Below are 22,493 nucleotides of genomic sequence, written 5' to 3'. Positions count from 1 at the left end.
CTCTATCTCACTTACTTTGGGCACGTGGCCAGGAGGGACTGGTCCTTGGAGAAGGACATCATGCTTGGAAAGGTGGAGGGACAGCACAGGAGAGGAAGATCCCAGATGAGATGGATTGATACAGTAACTAGGGCAATGGGGGTAGATGTGTCAGAGTCAGTGAGACTGGCTCAGGACAGGGCAGGCTTCAGAGCTGTTGTACATAGGGTCGCTATGAGTCACAGGCAACTCGACGGCATGTGCACACCATGTACAACAGCTCTGAATCTTGCGCTATCTTGAGCCAATTTCATTCTTCAATCATCCTTAGTCATTGTCCAGGTCTCTGCTGCATAGCAAGTAATTGTAAAGATCATGGTTTGGATTAGGAAGGAATAGATGAAGCTCAGGCTGCTCTCCTCTCTCTGACAGGCCCATTCGCCTTGTCTGAATGCCAGTCCACTTAGTCTAATGCGTCTTGGAGGGAACCCAGGGGAGAAGCGGGGCTCTGTTTATCAGAGACTGGGACGTGGGTGGAGCTATAACTGTGCGGCAGGGTGGGGTGGGGCCAGGGCTGGGCGTGGTCTGTCAGAGGGGCAGAGCCAGAGCGCAGATCTCGGAGGCAAGGAGAGTGGGCGGAGTTATGACGGCGCGGCGGGCGGGACCACTAATGGGCGTGGTCTGACGCGGAGGGGCGTGACCATGGCTTTGCCGTGGGGCGGGGCTAGCTGAGGGGGGAGGGGCGAAGCTGGATGGGTGGAGTGCCGGCAGTGGGGGCGGGACTCGGGTCTTTAGGCCGTGTCCCGCCCCCACGTTCCACTCTTCCGGCTGAACGTTCAGTCCACTGCTGCTGCGCTCCGCCCGGTGCGGCTTTTGCCGTGACGGTCCCTGTGTTCCATCTTCGTGCGGCACTTGCTGCGCCCGAGCCCGCAATGTCGGGCCCCAACGGGGACCTGAGCATGCCGATGGAGGCGAGTGCAGAAGGCGAGGAAGACAGCTTTGGAGAAGCAGGTGACAAAGGGGCGGAGGAAACCACCTTTGCCTTTGCATGGGTGCCTTCCTGGGAAGGGATGAGGATTAGGACTGGCTTTGGGGCTTGGAAGGAACGGAGAGCCGTCTTCTTCCCCTCCCTTGGGTAAATCTCGAGTTGTAAATACCTCCTCGGGAGTGCAGGATGGGCGTCTGAGAGCGATCCCTGGAAACTGCAGCGCTGGACAAGTGTAGGCATCTTACCTCGTTTTACAGGTGGGGAAACTGAGGCAGTTCCAGGAACACTTAGCCAGTTGAGATTTGCTCTAGCCACTTCCTTTAGGCCCTAGGGAGACCGAGGCACCTGGGGAGATGGCGCAGGGCTGAGTTTGGGTTTGCTTAGATTTGGAGGAGGTGAAACCGGTGGGCGAGTCAGTCTGCTGAGTCAGCATCCCCAGACCCCTACCTAGTTTTGCTGGTTATCAAGCCTTGCCAACCAAATATGATGGGTTTACAGAGCAGCCTGTTGAATGTAAAGAACTGTAGAGTGAAGGGCAAGGTGTGGAGAGAACCAGTGGCTCCCATTCCACCTTCTAGTACCTCAATTTTCCCATCCATAAATTAGGAATAATGATTAAGGTCTCCCCCATTGAGATGTATCAGGGTCATATGAGAAAAGGTATGGTAAATACTTAGCTGGTTTCTAAGTAAACTGTTCATTAAGTGGTTATCGTTAGTACTATTAATGTAATAAAGACTAGTTTACTTAGAAGAAATAGCAAATGTGAGTTAAGTATGAGGTGTTTTTTGACAGCTTTATTGAGATTCATATACCATACAATCTACCAATTTAAATAAACAGTTCGGTACTTCTTAGTAGTCAGAGCTGTGAGGGCATCACTACAGTCAATTTTAGAACATTTTCATCACCTGCAGCCTGCTTTTAGTAAAGAGGTAAATGACTCCCCAAAGGGGAGCTGAGTGGTGCCGGCCTTTAGGTTTGTCTTGGGAAATGCTGGTGACCAATAACCAGATATGTGTAATCACCACGACAGGAGGCTCTGGCTCTTAGCCAGGCAGTGCAGCAACCATGGTGGGACAGCTAGAAGGGCCTCTCAGGGAGGTCACACTGAGTGATGTTGGCTTAGAAAGTGGAGAAGATGTCCCAAGCAGAAGATGAAGGCTTACAACTAGAAAATGCCCTTGACACAGATAAAGCCTGGCCCAGGAGTGGTGTAAGAATATCTACCTCCCCATCCCTTCCTCCTGGCTTGCGTCCCATGACATAGGTCACAAAGTAGTAATAGTAATGGCCATCTATCAAGTACTTGCCAGACCCTCTCTGAACTCTTGATTTATTCCAGTCCTTTAACTACCTAGTCTTGGCCTCCTTTTCCAGAGATACAGTAACTGGCTGGGACATAGTACAGCTGAAAATCAAACCCCCAAGTCTGAGTCCTGTACCTACCACTGACCCACTGGAAGACCCTGGGCAGGCCCCTTCCTTTATGGCTCTCAGCCTCCCCATCTGTATCACTAGGGAGTTGGACTCTTTAACATTCACTAAGGCTTGTCAGGAGTCTCCTCTGTGGGGCATGCCATTCACAGGGTGGTGATGGGTACCCTTCCTCTGAATGCAGACATATTCGCACCCACGTCCCACTCACACTTTGTTGACCCTGGCCTTTTTCTGTCACTGTCAGCTACTTCCCCTTTGGTCTTGAGTTAGCAGCTGAGTGTGTCTGAACCAGAGGGGGCCTGAGTCACGAGCTGGCTCAGAACTGAGTTCTGCAATGGGCATAAGCCCAGACCTTGGGATCAAGGGACATTGTGTAGCTGAAAGAACAGGTCAGGAGTGGCCACGAAGGAAGGAGGCCAGGGAAGACTTCTTGGGGGTGGAGGAGTTTTGAGCTGGTCCTTGAAAAGTTGTGATTGAGGCATTTCAAATGGCAGAGACAGAGAAGCTAGAAACCAGAAGCTTCATTCATTCAACAAAATGTGGCAGTGACAAGCACAAGGAAAGCACTAGTGACCAGGACTAAGTCTGCATAGAAACAAACACAGCAGTAAATCCTGAGATGAGGGCTGTGCAGGTGGGGAGAGCAGTGGGAGAAGCAACCAAGGCCTGATCCAGCCTGGGGCATCAGGAGGGCTCCCTCTGTACCATCCAAGCTGAGACCTATAGGATAAGTAGGACCCATCCAGGAGAGGAGGAAGGAAGATGCAGTGTTCCAGGCAGAGACAATGCTGTGTTCAAAGGGCCTGAGGTAGGCAGAGGCAGGAAAGAATGGGCTTGAGAGACAGTGCTAGAGCAGGGACAGGGTCCAGTTGCTGGGCCTGGAGAGACTGAAGGGTACTTTGGGCTTTAGCCTGAGGGTAGAGGGAACCACTGAGGGGCTGGAGAAGGCAGCTTTGAGAGCAGAGGAGGTAAGGCAGGACCTGGGAAAAGAGGCCTTGAATGCCTGACTCTACAACATGGGCTCTGGATTTTCTAAGCAGCTGCTAAGGAAAATATAGAGACTTGCCAGCCGGCAGGTCTTCCCAGGTAATACACACTCTTGCTGATCATCCTAACCCTGGGAAAGTGTGGTACAGTTGCCCCTTTTGGTATCTTACCTAATTTCCATATGGTAAGACTGAGACTCAGGAAGCAGTAGGGACTTGATAAAGGCCCTTCTGATGCTGCCTCTCAGCCCCCAAGCGAAGGCATCAAGTCTGGGGAAGAGTTTCTGGGGAGGGGTGGTATCTGTGAGTCCTAGGGAGGCATGAGACCTGGGCTGTGTCTTCCCCTTCCTCCCAGAATATGCTGCCATCAACTCTATGTTGGACCAAATCAACTCTTGTTTGGACCACCTGGAGGAAAAGAACGACCACCTCCACGCCCGTCTCCAGGAGCTGCTTGAGTCCAACCGGCAAACACGCCTCGAGTTCCAGCAGCAGCTTGGGGAGGCCTCCAGCGATGCCACCCACTAGGCTCTGTCAGAGCCCAACCAGGCCCTGACCCTGCCTCCCGGGCCAGGCTCTGGCCTGGACACTCACCACCTGGCTTGGGTAACTTCTTAAGGGCTGGCCTTTGGGTCTCCTGGTGGGCTTGCACTAAGCGACCCTCTTGGTGCTCTCCTTGGCCTGTCTGAACCAATCCCCTCTACCTGGTGTTCCCTCCTGGAGCCAAGCTATGGGCTTGCAGCTCGCTCACACTGCCTGCCTGCCTGCCTGAGCACTTCCCACTCTCCCCAGGCCTTGAGTGTCCACATTAAACGGGTCTAACACTACTGTACCTCTCTCCTCTGTATCTTAGATGAGGACCCCAGAGGTGAATAGGGGAGTCAAGGTTTTATAGGTGTAGATCATGCATTAAAGTCATGGGCCAGATGGTAAGGCTTGGGTTCTTGGGCACTTTATATTCTGGTCATAGCGAGTGTGGATGAACTAAGGATTTCCTCTCATCTGATGAACACTGGCCAGCACCTATTCCCCCAGTCTTGGCCCACAACATCGGATGTATTGTGTAGCCAGCCCTCTGTTATGCAATCAACCTTTCTGGGCAGTAGGGCCTCTCACCAAGACAGCTCAAGCCCACATTGACCACAGACAAGCTCTTTGGCCTTAGGCATGGCCCTCTTAGCGTCTGTCTCCCCAGCAGTATAATAACAGAGTTGGCCTGATTGTTTATCTCTAAAGGTCTTTCTAAATGGAGAAACAGCAAAACTAAAGAGCAGTCTGGGCCCCATTTGCTAATGATTCATTGCAGGGCTGCCTGATGAAAAACCTCCCATTCAGCTGGTGATACAAGAATTCAGAGCTACAATGAGTCTGAGAAGTGACCCCTGCATACCATTTCCAGAGTCCAACTGGAGAGAGGAGGCACAGAGACCCAGGGCTCAAGCTCTGAGGTGGAATCTTGCATATTTAGTGGTTACATGGCCTTGGGCTAGTCACTTGACCTAGGTAGTGCTCATTTTCTTCCTCTGCCAAGGCCTTCTATGGTCACTGCCAAGATGAAATGAGATCTTTCTTGAAAGCATTTTCTTACCCCTGATAAATTATTCAAAGGGAAACTAAGGCTTGGAGAAGTGACGTGCTTTATGATCCTGGAGCCCTTGGTCCTCGGGTTCTGCCACCACACTGCTTGGGGAAGCTCGCCACTGGGAAGTTGGCTGGGCCTGCCTTTCCACTTGCACCCAGAGTGCTGGTGGGGACTGGATAGCCAAGCAACTTTTATTGGATTTGAAGTGAAAAACCAACCATGTAAGTTTTCCAAGCAGACTTCTAGAATGCATCAGCAGACCTGGACCTTGACAGGCTGGGCACAGGGACTCCTTCGATCAGGATCTGAGGCGGGTAGAGCGCCGGGGTGGTGGGTGCCGTGATGGCTGGGCTGTCACCTTGCTTGAGGTTTTGGTTGGGTTGTGGATGGTGGGCTGGATGGGTGTGCGGCCTCCAGAGGTAAACAGTGCACTCAAGGCATTGCGGGCATTGATGGCACACCGGCGGCTCACCGGCCGGGTGGTGGGGCTGGGGTTCTTGGCCTTCTTGTATTTCTGGATACAAGAGGGTAGAAATGAGGTTAAAGCTTTCTCCCTTGAGGTGCTCCTGCCAGCAGCTGCACCTCCAGCTCCAGCCAAGACATCAGAGATGTGCAGTGTGACCCTGTGTGATGTACTCACCCTTTCTAAAAACTGGCTTCTAGAGCTAACAGCCTGACTCTCAGTATCCCCAGAACAATAACAGATACCAGCTCCTCCCTGGCTCTGAGCCCTTCATGTGTGGGGCCTCTCTGCTACAGGGTGCCCAAACATAAGAGGGAGATGGCCACTGGCCGTATCCATCAGGAGGGAGGTGGTCACTCGCTGGGTCCATCAATTTAGACAGAGTCTGAAGGACAGGGCAGGGCAAGGATACTCAGCTCACCTGCAGGTTCTCAAAGTGGGTCAAGGACTTGCAGTGGGAGGTCTGTGCCCCCGAGTTGCTGTGGTAGAACTTGTGGCAGATACGGCAGACATAACCCATCACGGGAACCAGGAAGTCCACGCCTGTGTGACACAGGATGGACATGCTCATTCCCCCATGTTGTCCATGGTGTCCCATCCTCTAGGGGTCTATTGGCTCCCCATACTCCAGGTGGGAACAGAAGAGATGGAGACATGGGGATAGGTGACCTAGCTAGATAGCTGCAGCTGGGATCTAGGGGAGGCTGAAAGCCACAGTTCCTGCAGGCAGGGTCAAGGAGAGGGTCTTACCGTATGCAGTGTTGGAGTTGTAAGTCTCTGAATCCTTCCACTCTTCCATGGATAGATCTTTAGTCCTCATCTAGAAGCAGGCAAATATGGACCTTGGATCTGGCTTGCCCCAGACCTTTCACAAATATTTGGGGGACCTGGAACCCACTTGCCCCCTTGATTTGTGGGAGGGTGGGGTGGCATCATTTGAGCTTTTGCACATGCTAATCCTGCCTCCCTGAGGGCCTTTCCCAAACCTTCAAGGCCCTTGAAAATTGCATCCATCCATCCTGTAGTCATCATGTATATTTATAAAGTCATATAAAATATAGCTCATAAATAGATCGTAACATGCATTAGAGCCAGCACAGTCCTTGTCTCAGGGCAGAAAGGGGTCCTTCCTGGGCAGGGAATCCAGCCTCCAGCCAGCCCTCCACCCCTTATCCCCAGCACCTGCTTGCAGAACTCTTCATCAACCTCAATCTCTTCTTCATCATCATCTTCCTCCTCTTCATCACCCTCGAAGCAGCCCACAGCATCGACTGTGATGAAATGGTCCTCATCTTGACCAGCTGTGTCCTTCTCAAGCATCTTCAGCTGTTCAGGGGAGAAGGTGAAGGACCAGGTCAGCTCTGAGCAACAAAGATAACCACACCTTGCCACTTATCACCCCTAAAGATCCCATTCCTTCCAGGCCTTTGAGCTTGGATAAACTCCAACTTTGGCTCTGTGGCCTTGGCAAAGGCTCTGGGCCTCTCTGGGTCCATGTCCTTCAATGGAGTCAGGGTTACCTCCTTGGCTTTGTCCTTGTGCCCCTGGGACTTCACATGCTCTACAAACTTGCGGGGGGTCTTGAAGTAGCGGCTGCAGACGGTGCAGAATGGTCTCAGGGAGTGTTTGGCGATCTAGAAAAAGAGGGCAAGTAAAAGTGGACAGTGTCTCCAGCTGTGAGCCTCTTGACAGTTAGCCAAGCAGTGGACAGAGACCTACCTCTTACCTGCAGGCCCACCACATCTATCAACAAGTTAAGCTACACTCTGCCCTTGTTCTAGAAGGCAGGCAAACATCCATCCCTTCCCTGTGTGGCTGTTTATGAGATGATCATGGATGGTAGTAGAGCGAGAGAACAGGGAGAGAGGGCAGCAGTCCAGAGGACCCCTACAAATCACTCAGCCGAGTGGCAGGCCTTGCACCCACTGGACAGAAAGGGAAATAAAGGCTCAAAGAAATGTGATGGAATTATTCAGGAGCCACACAGTGAGTGAGTAATGATGTGCAGACACAAAGACCAACAACTCATCTCCACTTAGCTGGGGCGGGCACGTTGCTGTGCTTTCATAGCACACAGGCCCTTGTACCTTGTGGTCCTGCGTCCTGCGGTGTTGGATGAGGTCACCCATGTAGTAGACCTGGCAGGTGTTGCACCAGCGCTGGGGTGGAGGTTCTCTGGAAACAGCAATCAGAAATTACAGTGTGCCACTGTCCTCTTTTAAAGAGAGCAGCTCTCCCAGATCACAAGCAAGGCAACTACAATTTTAAATTCTAACAGTCTTTTCCCCCCCTTTAATTTAACACATAAAGTTTTGAAGTTCATCTGAACGAAAACTTAATCAAGAATAGCCAAGGGGGGGGCTGCGGTAAGAATAGCTAAGGGGTGTGAAGACGGTGGTTATGATATAGGTGTTGTTACCACTGTCTTAAAACTTCACTAACTTGCCTGCCCCTCCCAAAACTGAAGCCAAAGCAAAGGCATTAAAGGCCAAGAAGGCAGTCCTGAAGGGTGTCCACAGCCAAAAAAAAAAAAAAAAGATCCGCACATCACCCACCTTCCGGCGGCCTAAGACGCTGAGATTCCAAAGGCAGCCCAAATACCCCCAGAAGAGCGCCCCCAGGAGAAACTAGCTTGACCACTATGCCATCATCAAGTTTCCCCTGACCACTGAGTCAGCCATGAAGAAGATAGAAGATAACAACACACTTGTGTTCATTGTGGATGTCAAGGCTGACAAGCACCAAATTAAACAAGCTGTAAAGAAGCTCTATGACATTGATGAGGCCAAGGTCAACACTTTGATTAGGCCTGATGGAGAGAAGAAGGCCTTTGTTCGATTTGCTCCTGATTATGATGCTTTGGATGTTACCAACAAATTTGGGATCATCTAAACTGAGTCCAACAGGCTAATTCTAAATATAAATTTTTCTCACAAAAAACAAAAACAAAACACCACAATTTCACAAACTTATTTTTCCCCAATATATTAAATTATAATAAAATGAAATAGAAAGAAAGAAGAAAAAAAAAATAACCCAAGGGAAATTTGAGAAAAAGAGTCAGAAGCATTTGCTATATCAGTCATTGAAATCATAGCTCCAGTCGTTAAAACTGAAGCATGCTGTGTATTCTGACGTCATCAATGGGATAGAAGAGGAAGTCTAAAACAAGTTCAAATATGCGTAAGATTTGTAAGTGTGTGATTACACATAAGGTTTCTGATAAATTTGAGAAGCATGTTGTTGTTAGGTGCCGTTGAGTTGAATACAACTCATAGCAACCCTAAGAACAATGTAGATGAACCCCATCCTAAACTGTGCCATTTTCACACTTCGTAATACACTAGAGCCCTCTGCAGCAGTCACCCTGTCAATCCACCTGGTTGAGGGTCTTCCTCTCCTTCAATGACCCTCCATCCTTCCAATCATCATGTCCCTCTCCAAGGAATTGACCCTGTCAATAGTAAGACACATGACCCAAGTCTGGCCAACTGGAAAATGCCACCTCTAGACATTGGATTGGTTAGAAAAGGCCACCTGACCACAGTAGCAGCCCTGAAGCCCCTTCCCTAGAAATAGTTTATTATTGTATGTGTGGATGATCGCCATTTCCTCTGTAGTCACTGTATTCCATTATAAAACTTCATTATCTTCTCAAGTTGCCCTTTGAAATCTTTGTTCGGTGTTTACTTCAGCATTTCCTCCCTTTGTTTTGGCTTCTTGATGCTCTAGTGTAATTTTCAGTTTCTTCTGACATCCATTGGTCTTTCTCCTCTATCTTTGTAATGGCTTGATTCAAGCCATGGTCTTTTTAATGACTTGCTATACATCTGAAAGCTAGACAGTGACTAAGGATGACAGAAGAATTGAAGCCTGTGAGTTGTGGTGTTGGAGAAGAGTACTGAATGTCCCATGGGCTGCCAAGAGAACCAAAGGCATGTCTTGGAGAAAGCACAACCTGGGTGTACTTTAGAGACGAAGATGGCAAAGTTTTGTCTCATATACTTTGGACATGTTGTTAGGAGGGGCCAGTCCTTGGAGAAGGACCTCATGCTTGCAACACTCAGGGAAAAGAGAGGAAGCCCCTCAAGGAGATGGATTGACTAAGTCAAGTGACTTTAACAATGGAGTCAAGAATATCAGAGATGGTGAGAATGGCACAGGACAGGACAAGGTTCAGATCTGTGCTTCACAGGGCTGCTATGAGTCCTACAACTTGATCGCACCTAACAACAACAATACGAGGTGGATTTATGTTACTTAAAACCACAAAGGATCTGCCGGATACAGGATGACTGTACTTATGTCTACATGTTGATGGTCAAAGTAGAGGAAGGAATCCTGGGTTGAGATTGGAGGTGAAGTGAAATGAGTTCTTTTATGTGGCCTTTTGGTTCTCTGGAAAAACAGCTTGAAGAAGTCATTTAGAGGAGGACTTCCTGGGTTGTTCTCTATCACAGAGGATTTGTTGCTTTTGTCATTGACTGATATTCCTGGGTACATTCATAACCAATTTGACAGTTTAAACTAATCTGGCCCTGGTCGTACATACCCTGGAGGGATTGATCAATTTGCTATGTTAAGTAAGTGTTTGACAATTCATTCAACAAGACTGGATGACTTTCAAGATTGGTCTATTTATGGTCTTGCTATGAGGGAAACTGGCAAAGAGTTTGCTTATGTAAGTGGCCAACTCTACAGATGAGACACAGAGAGGAGAGGGAGAGAAGAAACTCATTAAAGGACCTGTAATAAGGGTCAAAGTCCTGAGAAAGCATCTGAGCCAGTACGGAGTGGAAAGGTTGACAGCAAGGAAATCAAGTGCAGAGGGGTGTGCACAGCTGCAAGGGGATGTGCACTGCCAAGGAAGCATGGACAGCCTAGAGCAGGGTCGGCCTGCTCACGCAGCTGAGCAACAGTCCACAGAGGGTGCCCTGCACTGCTTTCTGCCTCAGAGACTTCCAGACTTGGCCTACGTGCTTCCTGATTCTGAGTTGTTCCTGTCATTTCCAAGTTGATCCTGATCTCAAGTTGTAGGCCTGTTACTTCCCTCATAAACCACACAGCTGAGTATGGTCTGTGAGTTCTGTGTGGCTGTTGCAATGAATTACTAAACCCAACAGAGAAGAGAGTGCCACTGGGGGGAATTGCTGGTGTTTGAAATGGAGAAGAAATTGGAGGGTTGAGATTTGCCTGACGTCCACCTACACAAGAACCAGCTTTGTGTTGATTCTGATTTTTATCTTTGGGAATGGTGACAGGTTCTAACACTACATTTTAGGAGAGATATTGTGTTTTACTGTTTGTTGTAAAGAATTTAATACAACTGGGCACTAACAGATAATGAGAAACTGGCATTGGGTGCATGCCTGTGAGATGCAACTGAAAATTGATGGCCTTCGAAGCTACTTCTTCAGTTTAACTAACCTGTCCTTCACAGGACTGACACAGAAACGGCAGCTTTGTGTGTCAGAGATGATGAGAATGGCACAGAACAGAACAGGGTTCACATCTAGTGTTCATAGGGTCACACTGAGTCATACTCATCTCAGTGGCACCTAACAACGTCCTTCACAAGAGTCGTCTTGTACTGGCCCCCATTCATGGACCTCATCCATGTTCATGGGCCTCATCCCAGTTAGCCAGGCTCCCGACTGGGGTTCCAAAGTGCCACTGCCATAGTACTTTCCATGATGGATCAGGAAGGACTGGTGCATCTTCAACCCCATTAGACTCTGTACCTGGGGAGGCCAGGCCTCCATCCCCCATTCCCCACAGCCTGACATGGGATCAGCCCAGAGATTCTGACTACGTTGCATGATGGAAGGACAAGACATCTATTTGAAGGATGATTTTTTTTCCTCACTGCCAACCCTCTCAAGAGTCTGGAAGGGTTACATCCTTCATTTTTCTTCTAACATAGTTAATTGCACTTCACAGATTTGGATCTTGTTTTAACTTAACATTCATTCAGCCAAATATATTTCATATCTTGTTCTCACCCAGTGAAAAGCCTTAACTGATCTACCCAATCCTCTAGGTTTGGGTATTTTAGATAATTTCCAGTTACATTGTTTTCATCATTATATTAATCCTGTAAAGAATATCTGTGTGATAAAGTTCTTCTATGTTTGATTCTTTCACTTAAGTGTAACTCCCAGGTCAGGGAACTCTGGTGGCCTAGTAGTAAAGAGCTGCACTGCCAACCTAAAGACATGCGGTTTGAATCTGCCAGGCACTCCATGGGAAAAATATGAGCAATCTCCTCACATGCAATTTACTGCCTCTAAAAACCCATTGGAGGGTCAGTTATGAGTCAGTTCAGACTTGATGGAACATAACAACATTGCAAGAAATAACCAAGCCTCCTATAAAAAAATAAACAAAACCCCAAAAAGTCTAACTCCTGGGTCAGCAGGCAAGGGGAGGTTGAGGTTTGAGAACACACAGCAAAATCACATCGGGAATCTCTCCATGAGAGTGGGCTAACAGAGATGCGAACTGCCCTTGCAGAGAAAGACCCCTGTCATTGGAGGTGGGTAAGCAGAGGCATTTCTCCAAGGCCTACCAGAAGCCCCTCCTCTTCCCTTACCCCCCATTTGGGGATCTTCAAGCCCATCCCTGCTCCTGATTCTATTAGTCTGGGATGGATTTGATTTTATTTCCAGAGTGTTTGTGTGGCTTTCTTTCTGAACTAGCTGTCAGCATCCTGAAATTTGGAGATTTCTTATCTAAGTCTAGATTTCTGGACCCTTCTGAAATACTGGGAATATGGAGCTGAGAGGCAGCTAGCTGTCTTACACGTCAGAGTCCATGTCACTGGTGACCTGAACTAACGCTGTCCACTTCGCTCAATAATGATGCCTCTCAGCTTCTACAGGCCTTGGTGACTACCTAGAGGGCCTTCTCATATGAAAGGTGGCATTTCTGATTGGCTGCCTTCTCATGACAGTGAATCAAGGAGAGGCAGGGAAGTTGTAACCTTGGCAACAGGAGGACCTTGTTCTCACTATTGTGCCCCCGGGTGGGGTGAGCATATGTGCCAGGGAGCACGGATCTGTGCCACAGCCCACTTCCCTCCAATGTGGTTGGTCACATTGTTCTTGTGGCTGGGACCTTAAGAGACAATCTTTTCACAAATTCCAGGACTATAGCCATCTCTAGGCTATCTTACAGATGAGGAAAATTGAGGTCCCAGGTCACACTATTAATAACATGAAGCGGTCTCCCGAGGAGGGCACGGCTTAACCCAAAGGTAGATCTTGCAGATGGTAGGGCCAGAGCCGCTCTTTGATTTCTGCCTTACCCACCCCATGACACAGCCCACTCCCCAGCACTGAGCCTCTGAGACCCTCTACTCACTCCTCCTCTCCCTCCAGAACGTCCTGAGGTGTAGGCAGCAGGGACAGGAGGCAGGTTTGGTTTGTGTGCTGGATCTCCCCGAGCCGCTGCTGGTGCTGGGTCCCTGCCAGGTGGTCCTGGAACTCCTGCAGCAGAGTGAAGGACGGGCATGAGGCACAGCTCTGGGGCAGTGGGCAGTGGTGGGGCCTGAGGAGGAGGATTCCAGCCTCTCTATCCCAGCTTCCTGGCCATTGCTGGGAGACTGTTCCTGTCCCCACTGCCCTGCATGGGCCAAAGGAAGAAAGGGGGATCAAGGCAGAGTGAGCACGCACTAGACTGAGAGCTTCTGCTCTTCCTAAGAAGAGGCCAGCTGTGTGGAGGGAAGACTGTGTGAACCCCTCAAAGAAGAAGAACAGTCTGATTAACTTCAAGTCTCTGTAACTCTGCTTGGAGTGCACTACTGGTTTATAGTGGTAATAATACAATACCAATAGCAGTAATAATAGAAGTGTTATGGTATCATTAATGTACAAGTGAATGCTCACTCTGGGCCAAGCCTGGGGTTCATGACTTCAATGTCAAGTTCAGGTCTGTCTGACTCTAAGAATCTATGTTATTGGCTGGTCAGGGAGCATTTTTCTGAGGCTACGTACAGCTTCCAGAGGTCGGCTCTCACGGCCTTTTGTCGCTACTAGACAGCAAAGGGGCAGACTGGGAATTCCGTAAAGATCCCACCCTCCATCTGCCCACCCAACGGGGTTGCTGTACCTGCTGGCTAGTGCAGTTGGCCTTGCAAATACAGCAGAAGAACTGGAGAGTCTGCCTAGAAGGTGTGCTGGCCACAGGGGTGATGGATGTGCAGTCACTGAGTCGAGGCCCAGGAGTCAGGGGGACAGTGCTAAAGGCCCGGCTGTCATTGCTCTGCTGGATGGTGACCTTCAGGGAGCCTGCAGCACCCCATACCTGGAGCCAGGAGCAAGAACAGAGCTACCACCAGCTAGGCACTTAAGATGGGTCAGCCCCATGCTGGACAAAGCTCTGCTGAATCCAGTCTGCTCTCCCTAAATCCCTCAGGTGGGAGGGCTGTTCCATTTCACAAATGGAGAAAATATGAGGGAGCTCTAAGGTGGGCTTAGGGAGACAGAAGCCATCCCAGTGCCAGATTCTGTGGCCCCAACATTCGTCCCCAGCTGCCACATTAATGTCTCACCCACCCTGAGCATCTCTCTAGCACTTTTTTCACATTCTCCCATATCCAGGTCACTGGGGGATTCCTCTTGGCTTTCTTCCATGCTGACCAGGGCATCGACTAGCCCCTGGGAGACTGTTTCCAGGCCTGAAATGACAGATGTCCTCTCCCACCCTGGGTCCAGAGAGACCTGAACCCAAGAGCAGCCCTCTCTGCCCACTGCTAGGGGCTTCAAGCCTGGTTCCAGTCCCAGGCTGTCGCCAGAGTCAGAAAGTACCAGTGAGAATCAAAGGGTCCCCACAGTGCTACTCTGCCACTGGGGCTGCAGGGGGCCAGAGTTCAAGTGCTCACTTACCTCCTCTAGCTTCTGCCATGTCAGGCAGCATTTCCTGTACCGTGGTATGAACTGGAGCCGGTGACTGCTCAGGTGCTGACACATGTGGCTGGGTCTGAGGCTGCCCCTGGGTCTGTGCCGGTGGCAGCTGCATGGGACGCTGCTCAAGTGGTGTTTCTGTTGTCTGTTCTGGAGGCTGTTCCAGCGGCTGGGCTTGCGCCTGGACCTGTGGACATGTCTGTGTCTGTGCCTGCTTCAGCAGCTGCTGCCGCGCCTGTTTTGGAGGCTGTGATGGTGCCTGTGGCTGCACCTGGGGTTGCACCTGCTTTGGCGACTCAGCCTCCTTCTGCGGCTGTGGCTGCACCTGCTTCTGCTGGGGCACTAAGTGCTCTGGGTAGGTCTGGGTTTGTGCCTGTCTCTGAAGCTTTGGCTGCACCGGGGCAACTGCTTGTGGCACCTGTGGCTGAGCCTGTGGCTGCACCTGGGCCTGGATCTGCAGAACCCGTGGCTGGAACCGTGGTGGCATGCGGACTTCTGCAGGCTCAAGCAGCAGCTCCGGTGTCTGTGTCTGCTTTGGTACTGTCATCCGGACCTGTGGCTGAACCTTTGCCTGAAGATGCCCTTGAGACCCTTTCTCTCCTGTGGGCTCCTGTGAGCTGGGAAGGATCAAGAGAAAAACCCATCCAGGTTTTCCTGGAGCCCCATGGGAGCTCCCAGGAAAGATTCCAGTACTCACTCGACTGCTAATGAACTGGGGATCTGGAAAAATGCCTTCACCTCTCTGATCCCCAATATTCTAGAAATAAATTGGAGAGAATCACCATCCCCCAGAATAGGTACCCAAAGTCCTATAAATCTGCTGGTCCTCCACCCACGCCCTAAGGTCCTAGATACAAATCTCCACCCGGTCACTTGTACCCCAAGCCAGCCTCCAGCTGGGGCTCAGATACAAGGAAGATACCAGAGATGGCCTGAAACCCTCCTAGGTACAGTAAGGGGGATAATTAGGCCTAACCTTTGTCCAAAGCAGAGACTGGGGTCCTGTCCCCGCCTGCTGCAGGGGTGCAGGGCTCCTGTGTTCTGGGCAGGTTCTCAGCTTCAGTTACCTTTTCAACCTCTTGGTTGGTGGTTCCAACCCTTCACAGGACTCTGGCTCTGGCATTGAGGTGCGTTTCTCCTTAATGATGCCATCTGGGTCATGGGGAGACTCTTGACCTGGGATGGAGGGCAGATGAGTGACCATGGATGCTGGTTTGAGTTCCAGGAGATGAAGCCTGGGATACAACCCCCCCACCACTATCCCTTCCCTGAGCCAGGAGTTAGCCCACTTGCCTCCCACATCTGTTTCTGTTACCCACCAAAGTAGTGCCCACCTGCCCCAACCTGTGTCCCTTTTCAGGGTCAGCAGCCTCCCTCCCTCACCTTCTGGTGTGTTGGTTCTGGGCTCTTCAGCTTCATCAGACCCCTCTGGGGGGTCTGCCTTGTCTTCCACAGGTATTGTCTGAGAATAAGAATCCTACTTCCTTTCAGAAACCGTATCTGACATCCGTCACCTACCCTTGCAAATGTCAGCTTGCACATTCCACAGGGAATGAAGGGGGCCTCTGGCTGGCCTGGCTCCAGAGCTGCCTAGATGCCAGACGGTCCTAAACACCCTGGGAGTTATGTCTAGGATAGTCCATTGAGCTGCCACAGGTCAGGGGACACAGTGCCTCTTCTTGACCACAGCATTATCTCCTCCCTTCTCTATCCCCTTCATCATGAAGCAACCAGTGGGATTTTTCTCAAGTACAGACTTGCACATCTCTCCTTTTCTGAGCTTAAAACTGTCTCTTATTTTTCTTTAAAACCTCTCATTTCTCAGACTTAAAACCATACAATCTGGCCTCTGCCCCACCCTTCACTCCAGCCTTCTTTTGTCCCCCTCTCCCCCAGTGCTCTCTACTCTATCCACACTAGCCTTTTATCTTATAGTCCAAAGCTCTGGCCTTTTCCTGCTACTAGGTCTTCACCCAGGCCTCAAAGATTCGTTTTACGGGAAGGCTTCCTGACACCAGACGAGGTGCCCAGGTCCCCAGAACACTTTAGATTTCTTTGTGACGATTTCCATAAACTTGATAAAGTAGTTAGAGCATTATGTGCATTTCATGTCTCTTGCCACCCACTCCTATCTCCAAGGAACACAAGAGCCAGACCAGAGGTCAGCTCCATTCCTGAATTCCCTGGACCCCTAGCAAGTGCTAGCAGAGGCTTGCTAAATGAACATGACTCTGGCCAGGGCCAGACCTCTCCAGAAAGCCCCTCTACAAGTCCTCCCACAGCCTCCTTCCCTCTCACCAAGCCTGAAGGGCTAGCACTGATCAGAGGACAGTAACCTGTGTACCAAGTCCAGACCACAAATCCTTCAGAAAGTACTTGGCCCTCACCCTGCTCCATGACTTAAGCACTGGGCTCTCGCTATGTGGCCCAGCGCAATCCCAATTCCACTCTGAGCCTCAGTTTTCCCACATGTAAAGTAGAAAGGGTGGAAACTTGATGGTCCTTAAAAGATCATGTTATGACAGGCCTTGTCGGAAGGTCTGAGGCCAAGGTCCATGATTAGAGGGGTATGCCTCAGAGAAGCTAGCAGGGTTCTGTCTCTAGGCCCAGAACTGCACTCAGGAACAAGGGGTGTGAGAGGGGCTGCCAGGAGGCTCAGTGAGTGTCTTAAGAAAGGTGATGTCTCTTATAAGGATCTTTATGCTTATGTCAGAGAAAGGTTCCTGTTGGTGTCTTTGACACCTCAGGGCTCCCAAACACCAACTTAGATTTAGCAAACAGAGCTTAGAACCTTCAGCTGGCAACAGTGTATAGCATGCCATTTTATAACATTGTTTTGTCCCAAATGCATTTTTGTATTTTTATATATGATTACTCACACTGGCTTTTTGCATTTCTGGCAGTAATTCAAAGTTTCCATTTTAAGTAACTGTAATTGAAAAGAAGCTAACTCATTTAAGGCTACATGTGGATTTTGGGTCCTTGGCAGGTCTAGATTGCAATGTGAAAGTGTACAGTAAATATAATACACATTGGATACCAAAGACTTAGATTTAAAAAAAAAAAGACTAAAAATACTTCATTAAATTTTTTTCATATTGACTACATGTTAAGATAATATATATTTGATATATTGAAGCAAATAAAATATATTCCTAAAATTAATATGACTGTTTTTTATTGTGGTTACCAGGGAATTTTGTTCGGTGTTGATTTAAAAAGAAATATAAAAGAAATAATAGTACTGGTTGTTGATTGTTGTCGAGTTGATCACAACTCATATTGATCCAATGAACAAAAGGCCTGAAGACTTTCTATAACTATCATCATTTACCAAAGTTCATGGAGTTTCCAGAGGCATGTTGTTTAGGAAGTGGATGCCACCCCTGCTTCCTTGGACATGTTAGGGTATGAGAATATTTGAAGTTTGAGGAACATTAGATAAGCCCAGACCTGCTTTACAGATGAAGAAACTGAGGCATAAAAAAGGAGGGGTGATCTGCCCAAAAGACCAGGGTAAGTGGAGGGGAGCTGACATGTAGGTGTCTCTTCTCCTCCCACCCCCACCCGATTCAAACACCTCTACTCACCTTTCGATTAGTAGTGCGGGAGTGTCTATGGGGTGCCCGCCCTGAGAAGTTGCCCTGGGGGGGATTCATAGGGACCCCAACAGGGGGAGGGCCCAGCAGGGACTGACGAGTAGCCTGGGGGAAGAACTGCTGTAGATTTGGAGTGGCTAGCTGAGGGGGTGGGAGGCTAGGAGCTGCCAGGTTCGGGGCTGCCAGGTTCGGGGCTGTCAGATTGTAGCCACGGAGGTTACCTGTGGGCAAGAAGAGAAAAGAAGGATCATAATTGTGTTGGGGGGTACAGGTGAATGTCAGAGACCAGTTCCCCAAAGCACTATGGGAACCTAACAGACAACTCTGAAGGAGACCAATTCCTACCTAAGAAGTTCAGTCTGGCCACGGGTGGTGGAGGAGGCCATAGGGTTATTTTTCTGCTCTAATTGGGAGGACAGAGCAGTATAGAGGGTAAGGCACTGACTTTCCAGATTTCTACTTTAACAGTGATTTAACACTCCCAGTCCTATTATCTCTACAGCTAAGAATATGTAGACACAACGTGGGAAAGCAACTTGCCAGTGTCTGTGAAAGGCTGCAGTTCACCTTCTGGTCCCAGCCAAGGCTCAGAGGTCCTCTTGAGCCCTCTCTCTCCTTGGCATCTCCCATCTAAGTGATCACCAGATCTTATCAGCTCCATCTCCTGCACCTCCTCTTCCTAGTCCTGCTTTTCCTTTCTAGCCTTCTGCTCATCCCACCTCTTCCAAAGCCACTTCATCTCTTCCCTACATTTTTGCCATAACCCTCTTAGACCACTAGTAGCAAACCAATCTTCCCCAAGCCACATGATACCTTCGTTCCTTCCTTTACCTCAACCCTTCCATAGCTCCCTAGTGATAGAGAATGATGCTCAGTCTGCACCAGGGATGTCCAGATCAACCTTCCTAAACCCTACTTTCTTGCCATTGTTCCCACACGTTGTTGTTGTTATGTGCCTTCAAGTTGCTTACGACTCTATGTACAACAGCCCTGAAACCTGCTCTATCCTTTGCCAACTTTACTGTCTCTGACACACCTACCCTTATTACCCCAGTCACTGTTTCAATCCACCTCATTGATGGTCTCCCTCTCTTTCTCTGTCCCTCTACCCTTCCAAGCATGACGTTCCTCTCCAAGGTTCAGTCCCTCCTTGCAACACGCCCAGTTTGTCAGACAAAGCCTCAGAATCCTTGCCTCCAAGGAGCGGCCTGGCTCTACCCTCTCTTATACCCTCACTATATTCCAGCCATATGCCCTCATTCATCTTTTAAACATGTCCAGCTTTAAGTCCTGCCTCTGAGCCTTATACATGCTATTCCCTTGCCTGGGTTCTCTGAGCCCACTAACTCTAAGTCATCTTTTGGACCTTCTTGTAGGTATTTTTCCTCAAGAGACTTTCAAAGACTTCCTCTAAGTCCTCCCAGCCCCCTCTATGTTCTCATAAGCCTCACCAATGGCACAGTCTCTCTGTCTACCTCCCACTATCCACTACCCAACCACACTGGGAGCTCCTCAAGCAAGGGCAGTCTCTTCAGTCAGCTGAGCTCCACACCTCAGGGGAGGGCCAATTTCAGGAAAGGTTTAAGAAATGAAGAATACTTGGAACCTTTGTCCTAGTGCACTGAAGTGCCTCCCTGTGCTGAGAGACAAAGTATAGGAGTTAAGGGCATGGTTTACACTGTGCTGTGAAAGCTGGGTACAGATTCATTCACACTCTATACTTCAAGCTCTCTGATCATGGGCAAATCAGTTTCTCCTTCTCAGCCTCAGTTCCGCCATCTCTAAAACAACATTTTATGAGAATTCATTGAGCTATATGAATGTGACTAGGATATACTAAGTGCTCAGTTAACAGTAAAAATACATATACACATGTGTACAGAAAAAAGCACAGCAGCTCCTAAAAACAATAAGGCAAATAAATGGAACATCCTAATAGAAAATGGACAAAGGACATGGACAAGTCACAAAAATATAAATGTTTAACGACAAATATCAAATATTCAATGGCACTAGCATTCAAAGAATGTCTATTTAAACATTATAAACATAATAAAGCTTCTCCTGCCAACCAAATTAATATACATACATATATAAAAAAAACATATAATACCCAATGTTGCTGTGGGCATGGTGAGGCTGGCACTGTCATACGTGGCGGGTGGCATTGCAAACTGGTCCAGTCCTTTGGGAAAGCAATTTGGTAGTACTTAACAAGAGCTTTAAAAACATCCATCTCCATCCATCATTTTACTTTTGGGAATCCATTCTAAGAAAATAATCTCAAACATGGGAAAAGATATTCATTCCAATGTTATTTAAAACAGAAAAAAAAAATTAAAAAAAAAAAAAGACATATCCCACCAATGGACTATTAAATAGCTATTAAAGATCATCTTTTCAGAGACCATGAACTTGTATGGTAAATGATCATGCCAAAATATTCAAGGAAAAAGAAACAAAATACAGCCTTCTCCTTAAAAATTTAACCACATCATGAACAAATTTCCAAATTGGTGCCTGGGAAAAAGTAGGATGAAATGTAACAAGACATTGATCAATGAAGCTGTCAAATGATAGTCTGGGTTTTTCTTCAGCCTTTATCTTTTCAGTCTTCTTTGAAGAGTATGGGGGAATTATAGCTATCACTATACAAACATTATGTATGGGTCTCTGTGTGTATTTTTTTTATCTTGCCATTTGCAGGTCAGTTCCCATGACCATCTATACCCACATGGCTCCAGCAGGATCAAGACTAAAAAACCATCATACCTTCCCATGAAGCAGGAGGGCTGGTGGACTAAGGACATAGCTCTGCAGTAAGATGTGGGCTTTAATTCTCATTCCACTCATGGATCTGTCTAACTCCTAGTGTTGTCAGTAGCGTCAAGGGGTTACATGTGGAAGGCTGTAGCCTAGGGCTTAATCCAGACAGGGTCAGGGTACCGAGGAAGCATAGCTGGGCTGTTAGCTGGAGAGGCTGGGTCTGAAGATGCTGGCCCTAGGTTTCTGAGCCCCTGAATTACTCCTTTAGGGACCAAGAAACCAGGTGCATCTAGGAAGGAAGAGCTCAGAAGCTGCTTTTATAGGCTGGTTTCGTAGAGAAACCGAGGCGTACAAGTCCAACAGAGGGATCTAGGGATACCTACTCAGACATTAGAGCTCAGAAGACCCAGGAGTTGGTGTAGGTCACCCACTAAAGGCATTTTATGGCTCAGAGAGAATAGTTTCCCTTCACTGGGTCTCATCCTTCTCTGTCCAGTGGGGTATGGAGGTGGTAATGTTTTGTCATTGTGTTGATTCTGACACAGAACGGCCCTATATGGCAAAGGAGAACTACTCTGTTGGGTTTCCAAAGTTGTGATCTTTACAGATGGAGCCTGGTGGAGCAGTGGTTAAGTACATGGTTACTAAGAGTAGTTTCAGCCCACCAGCCACGTCAGGGGAAAAAGATGGAACATTCTGCTTCCACAAAGAGTTACAGCCTTGACAACAACTCTCCAGGGAGTTCTACTAGAGTTAGGATCAACCTGATGACAGTGGGTTAGATTTTTAAATTTTTTCAAAATTTTTACATGTTTAAAAAAGTGATCGTCTGAATAAACAACTATTGAGCCACCAGAGCAACTTGAGATGTGGGGATATATGTTCAAAATACTTCTTTCTATCCATCAGTTTATCTAATCTGAATGTGGGAAAAGTGAACTGAGTACTGCTCACAATGCCAGCACCATGGCCAAGGTCACTGCTCCATGATCAGACAGACCTTCACCCCCTGCAGCCTCGGTGTGGGCACTGAGAGGTGTTCCATCTTAGGGTTTCTGAGTGAATCAGATGAGATGTACTGTAAGGGGTCTGCTGAAGAGTTACACTAAAATGAAGCAGGGTAGGGTCTGGACTCATACCTTGCAACTGCTGTAAAAGCAAAGCTCTCTGTAGCGCAGAGCCGTTAAGGAAAGAGGCTGAGTTGGTGCCTTGCAGATTCAGAAGCTGCTGCTGTGGCTGCTGCTGGGGGAGGCCCCTGTGGATTGGAAAGCACTTGTCAGAGGGTTGCTGCAGAGACCAGATTGCTTCTCTTTCCTGACCACTCTGTGCCCCACTTGGGCAGATGGAGAATTCCACTGGAGGTAGGAGTTGCTGATAACTCCATGCTTCAAGAGATTCCCGTGAGAGAAAGGGCTGCAGAGAGCAGTGTCCAAGACAGGAATCTAAGTGGTAGTGGTGTGGGGCACACCCTCCCAATGTAAGCTCACCTGCCTACAGCCATGGGCATGGGGGCCTGTGGTGGCGACTGCTGGAGCAGCTGCTGGAGCTGCAGCAACTGCTGCTGCTGCAACTGCTGCTGCTGCAACTGCTGCTGCTGCTGCAACTGCTGGAGCTGTTGCTGTTGCTGGAACTGCTGCTGCTGTTGGTTGTACATGGCTCCTGGGAGTAGTAGAGAGAGGAAGGAGTAAGCCAGGGTCCTGCCACAGTTCTGCTCTACCCCCATCCCAAGTCGACAGCATTCAAACACTCCCTGCTGATCCTCCCTGCTAGTCCCAATCCTGCCAAGT

General features: G+C 48.8%; 2 protein-coding genes across 3 annotated transcripts; one reads left to right on the top strand and one right to left on the bottom strand.

Moving 5' to 3' along the window:
• The first annotated feature begins 846 nt into the window (after positions 1-846).
• On the top strand, positions 847-3,921 carry LOC102859589 (chromosome unknown open reading frame, human C9orf16). Its single transcript, XM_006892513.1, has 2 exons — positions 847-990; positions 3,749-3,921. The coding sequence occupies exons 1-2, from the start codon at positions 912-914 to the stop codon at positions 3,919-3,921; spliced, it is 252 nt and encodes an 83-aa protein (XP_006892575.1). The 5' UTR covers positions 847-911.
• A 1,352-nt stretch (positions 3,922-5,273) lies between these two features.
• On the bottom strand, positions 5,274-22,360 carry CIZ1 (CDKN1A interacting zinc finger protein 1). 2 transcript variants are annotated; one of them, XM_006892511.1, is made up of 16 exons: positions 22,194-22,360; positions 21,846-21,961; positions 20,054-20,125; positions 17,932-18,161; positions 15,725-15,818; positions 15,409-15,517; positions 14,324-14,958; positions 13,994-14,115; positions 13,548-13,742; positions 12,801-12,925; positions 7,526-7,613; positions 6,959-7,072; positions 6,621-6,764; positions 6,189-6,258; positions 5,860-5,981; positions 5,274-5,489 (listed from the first exon to the last, which is right to left on the bottom strand). In XM_006892511.1, exons 1-16 carry the CDS (start codon positions 22,358-22,360, stop codon positions 5,274-5,276), a joined length of 2,619 nt encoding a protein of 872 aa, XP_006892573.1. The 2 variants fall into 2 exon arrangements, with proteins under 2 accessions (XP_006892573.1, XP_006892574.1); XM_006892512.1 differs by having other exon boundaries at positions 15,725-15,803.
• Between the last annotated feature and the right edge of the window lie 133 nt (positions 22,361-22,493).

This window comes from Elephantulus edwardii, unplaced genomic scaffold, assembly GCF_000299155.1.
Source record: "Elephantulus edwardii isolate Elephantulus edwardi_28Jun2011 unplaced genomic scaffold, EleEdw1.0 scaffold00116, whole genome shotgun sequence".
In the NCBI taxonomy this organism is placed as follows: domain Eukaryota; kingdom Metazoa; phylum Chordata; class Mammalia; order Macroscelidea; family Macroscelididae; genus Elephantulus; species Elephantulus edwardii.
Note: the sequence above shows the minus strand (reverse complement) of the source record. Positions and strands in the feature narration are given on the sequence as shown.

What these genes read in the sequence shown, in the direction of transcription:
- CIZ1 (XM_006892511.1), bottom strand. Translation starts at nt 22,360, where the DNA reads ATGTACAACCAACAGCAGCAGCAGTTCCAGCAACAGCAACAGCTCCAG. An exon ending in ATGCCCATGGCTGTAGGCAG is followed by an intron (nt 21,962 to 22,193) that starts GTGAGCTTACAT and finishes TCCAATCCACAG; the next exon opens with GGGCCTCCCCCAGCAGCAGC. An exon ending in ACAAGGACAAAGCCAAGGAG is followed by an intron (nt 6,765 to 6,958) that starts GTAACCCTGACT and finishes TCCCCTGAACAG; the next exon opens with CTGAAGATGCTTGAGAAGGA.
- LOC102859589 (XM_006892513.1), top strand. Translation starts at nt 912, where the DNA reads ATGTCGGGCCCCAACGGGGACCTGAGCATGCCGATGGAGGCGAGTGCA. An exon ending in AGACAGCTTTGGAGAAGCAG is followed by an intron (nt 991 to 3,748) that starts GTGACAAAGGGG and finishes CCTTCCTCCCAG; the next exon opens with AATATGCTGCCATCAACTCT.